Source organism: Sinocyclocheilus rhinocerous, unplaced genomic scaffold (assembly GCF_001515625.1).
Source record: "Sinocyclocheilus rhinocerous isolate Xijiao unplaced genomic scaffold, SAMN03320098_v1.1 scaffold688, whole genome shotgun sequence".
NCBI lineage: Eukaryota > Metazoa > Chordata > Actinopteri > Cypriniformes > Cyprinidae > Sinocyclocheilus > Sinocyclocheilus rhinocerous.
Genome location: NW_015651641.1, coordinates 233,353 through 237,333, shown reverse-complemented (window position 1 = coordinate 237,333; position 3,981 = coordinate 233,353). Strand labels below are relative to the sequence as shown.

Below are 3,981 nucleotides of genomic sequence, written 5' to 3'. Positions count from 1 at the left end.
CTATATATAGTATAAATAAAATAATTTTAAATATAAATATTATAATATTTATCCATTTCTATAGTTACTTGGCAGTAATTGCTATTTGGTTGAAGAAAAAAAAAAAAGGGGCCCAATATAAACCCAGTGCATCCAAATACTAAGGTCTGTTAGATTACTAACTGGACAGTTTGTGATTTTGTAATGTCTGGCTGCTTTCTGATTATTGTGAACTGTAATATATTCCATCATGTTTTGCAGGTATGTTACGCCAGAGTTCTGGACTATCGGAGAAAGTTCATTGAAGCAGCTCAGCGCTACAATGAGCTTTCTTACAAATCCATCGTCCATGAGACTGAGCGTCTGGAGGCCCTGAAGCATGCGCTTCACTGCACTATACTGGCCTCTGCAGGTACTCTTCATCTGTTACATCTCTATCGTTCATTTGAAGCTGGTCACATGATATAATCAGTTCTTAATGTGTCCAAAAGGTCAGCAGCGCTCTCGTATGTTGGCTACGCTCTTCAAGGATGAACGCTGTCAGCAACTCGCCGCTTACGGCATCCTGGAAAAAATGTACCTGGATCGAATCATTCGGGGAAACCAGCTGCAAGAGTTTGCTGCCATGCTGATGCCGCATCAGAAAGCCACCACAGCCGATGGTATTACATATTACATTACTACCATCAATTATTTGTTATTTGCTAGGAAAGGCAATGACTATTACTTGTCTAATGCTTTCAGGTTCAAGCATCTTAGACCGAGCAGTCATTGAGCACAACCTGCTGTCTGCTAGCAAACTCTACAATAACATCACGTTTGAAGAGTTAGGAGCACTTCTGGAGATTCCACCTGCAAAGGTACAGCTGTGCTTGACTGACTTTGTTAGGAAACATCTATTGTAAATGAGTCTCTTCTGCTCACCAAGGCTGCATTTATTTGATCAAAAATACAGTGATATTGTGAAATATTTTCAAAGTTTAAAATCACTGTTGTAATATATTTTAGAATGTAATTAATTCCTGTGCTTTAAAGCTGAATTTTCAGCATCATTACTCCAGTCTTCAGTGTCACATGATCCTTCAGAAATCCTTCTGTATACAAATATCTTTGTTTTCCCACAGGCAGAAAAGATAGCGTCACAAATGATCACTGAGGGCCGCATGAATGGATTCATTGACCAGATAGACAGCATTGTCCATTTTGAAAGTAAGTTTGGTTTTTGACTGAATTTGTTGGATAAAAATTGTGCAATTTAAGAGACTTACAAAATATGTTATATATATATATATTTCCATCAGCGCGAGAGCCGTTGCCCACCTGGGACAAGCAGATTCAGTCACTGTGCTTCCAGGTGAACAACCTCCTGGAGAAGATCAGTCAGGCAGCACCGGAGTGGACGGCACAAGCCATCGAGGCCCAGATGACCCAATAAACCCTCTTCATGCTCTTCTGTCATCAACACTTTGCTTTCTCTCTTCTCATTGGTCAAAACAGAAAAGACTTCCAGCACATATATGCTAATGTTCTGTTAAGCCTGACCTTTTTGCTAGTGAGGTTTTATATTTTCATAGTTATGGTCTGTGAGTATACGATGCCTATTAAACGGCGTGAAAAATTCCTTGTGTCTCAGAAATGTTGTCTCTGTTTTGCTTCACTGCTTTGCTGCTAGAAACAATCATTAATCAAAATGCCTCGTTTTAATGTTTGATTATTCGTTATAATAATTGCTGTTAATAGTGTTCATCGTCTGTTTGATTACGTCTTTAATTGATTTTTCCGTACATTAACTGACAGTCACCACTGATAAGCTACTACTAAATATATTGTAGAAACGTAATTTTCTGTAAAGTTGCTTTGCCACGATTTGTATCGTGAAAAGCGCTGTACAAATAAACTTGAATTGATTTCAGTGACGAAAGATAAAATCATTGAATAGTGAAATACTACGAACCATGTGAATATGGTAGCAATTCATTTCACATGAAAGTCACTTCACATAGGCCTTAACGAGTTACTAAAACAAGCAAGCAAACGAGTACAAGTCCGGGAGGAACTTAGACCAGTGATTCTGACAGCAGAGAAAAACAATGCTTAACCAAAATAAAATGCATCTCGTGAGTGACAGCATGTCCCACCCTCGTGCCAGTAAACACGTCATCAGAGAAGAGATGTTGCTGCAAAAGGGAAGGGTTATTTTGATTAAAGATTACAAAGCATGTGAATTTAAAAATAATTTGTAAGTACTGCAATATTCCATTAAAAAAATCAAAAATTGGCCATTTTGATTGTATGGTGACTTTAAAGGGATAGTTCACCCAAAAATGAAAATTCTGTCATTAATTACTCACCCTCATGTCGTTCCAAATCCGTAATACCTCAGTTCATCTTCAGAACACAAATTAAGATATTTTTGATGAATTCTGAGAGCTCTCTGACCCTCACCCTGGTGCCATTTTGGAGAGTATCCACTGAACACAAACAGCGTATGCTATTCTGTGTCAGCTGCGTCACGCGGATACGTTTTCGTTCAAATCAAAGCGTAAACAACGTAGAAAATGTATGTAATCCGCATGACGAATTGGTGAATAAAGTCGTTATTTTTGTTTTCTTTGCGTACAAAAAGTATTCTCGTAGCTTTGTAAAATTACGGTTGAACCCCTGATGTCACATGGATTATTTTACCGATCTCCTTGCTACGTTTCTGGACCTTGATCGTGGTAATTACATTGCTGTCTATGGGAGGGTCAGAGAGCTGTCAGAATTCATCAAAAATATCTTAATTTGTGTTCCGAAGATGAACGAAGGTCTTACGGATTTAGAACGACATGAGGGTGATAATGACAGAATTTTCATTTTTGGGTGAACTAACCCTTTAACAGGCCTAACGTGCCAAGAAAAAGGGCACGTTCACACCATGTTGGAATTACTAGATTCTGACTTGTAAAAAGCTTTTACATCCTGTTTTACATACTGTTATAAACTGTAACTGAGCTCTGACTTGTACCACGTGACCGCTGTAATATCATGCAAACACTCAAAGTAGCCGCAGTTCAACAGTAAAACGTTGTTAATCAGTTATTTCATAATATTTGTTTAATAATACCTGTAATTGACTGTTGTTAATGTTTAATTGCAGTCAGTGTTAAGAAATTAATTTAATGTTAGCCTAGGTAAAGTTTGTTTATTCAGTACAGCCTACTGTTGTTTCTTATGTCTGTCAATATGCCGAATTTTAAAAATCAAGGATCCTCAGGGTCGCCCAGCGTCTGCTCGGCTCCATCTGGGTCACCATCGGCATCGTCGCAGGAGCTCAGCCCCCTGGAGCTTCAAAGGGCTCTACATGATTATACTGATATGCAAGTGGTTGTATGCAGTGAGATTGTCTTATAGTTGTGAAGGCCCAAAATGCACTTCCATTGTTTTTCTGTTCCATTGCTGCAAAAAATACTCTTAATGTGCTTGTCAATAATCATCACTATAATGAAAAGTGAGATGATGGGCAAACTCTTGTAAAATGTGCAGAGGCGAGTATTTTTTTGTGGTGTCACAAGGACAATTAAAATCCATCTTAAACACATACTCGAAGATAATCCAAAACAAAAAGGCAACAGATGCACTGCCGACTGGTTCAAAAGCTTTCTTCAGATCTTCGAAGATCAATTGAGGTGCCATAAGTGGAAATGGTCCCAACACATGGACACAACAACTGAAAGAAGATCATCCTGAAAGATCAAAGTAAAAACCTCGTCACATGGTGAAGACAGCTCCTCTTTCTGAGCTGTTTTGGAAAGTTCATCAGTGACTACATTCAGTAGTCAATAATAACATAGCAAGCAACATATAACATTTTTGAGGTGTCATAAAATAAAGTGAAAATTGGATGAAAATGGTCAATTATGCCATTAAATTTAGATCTGCTCATGCTGCTGCATATTTCTTTTTACAGCATTTTTACAGCTTGCGCATTATAACCAATCACACACGATTGAAGTTCAAACT

General features: G+C 38.1%; 1 protein-coding gene across 1 annotated transcript in view; it reads left to right on the top strand.

The window, feature by feature from the left end:
• The window catches only part of LOC107713304 (COP9 signalosome complex subunit 4-like), a 7,485-nt gene extending 5,810 nt beyond the window's left edge, over positions 1-1,675 (top strand). The window contains exons 6-10 of the mRNA XM_016518765.1: positions 241-391; positions 471-641; positions 724-839; positions 1,104-1,188; positions 1,281-1,675. Of these exons, the coding sequence (XP_016374251.1) occupies positions 241-391; positions 471-641; positions 724-839; positions 1,104-1,188; positions 1,281-1,414 (657 nt within the window). The 3' untranslated portion in view covers positions 1,415-1,675. The remainder of the gene's footprint in view (positions 1-240; positions 392-470; positions 642-723; positions 840-1,103; positions 1,189-1,280) is intronic.
• The last annotated feature ends 2,306 nt before the right edge of the window (positions 1,676-3,981 follow it).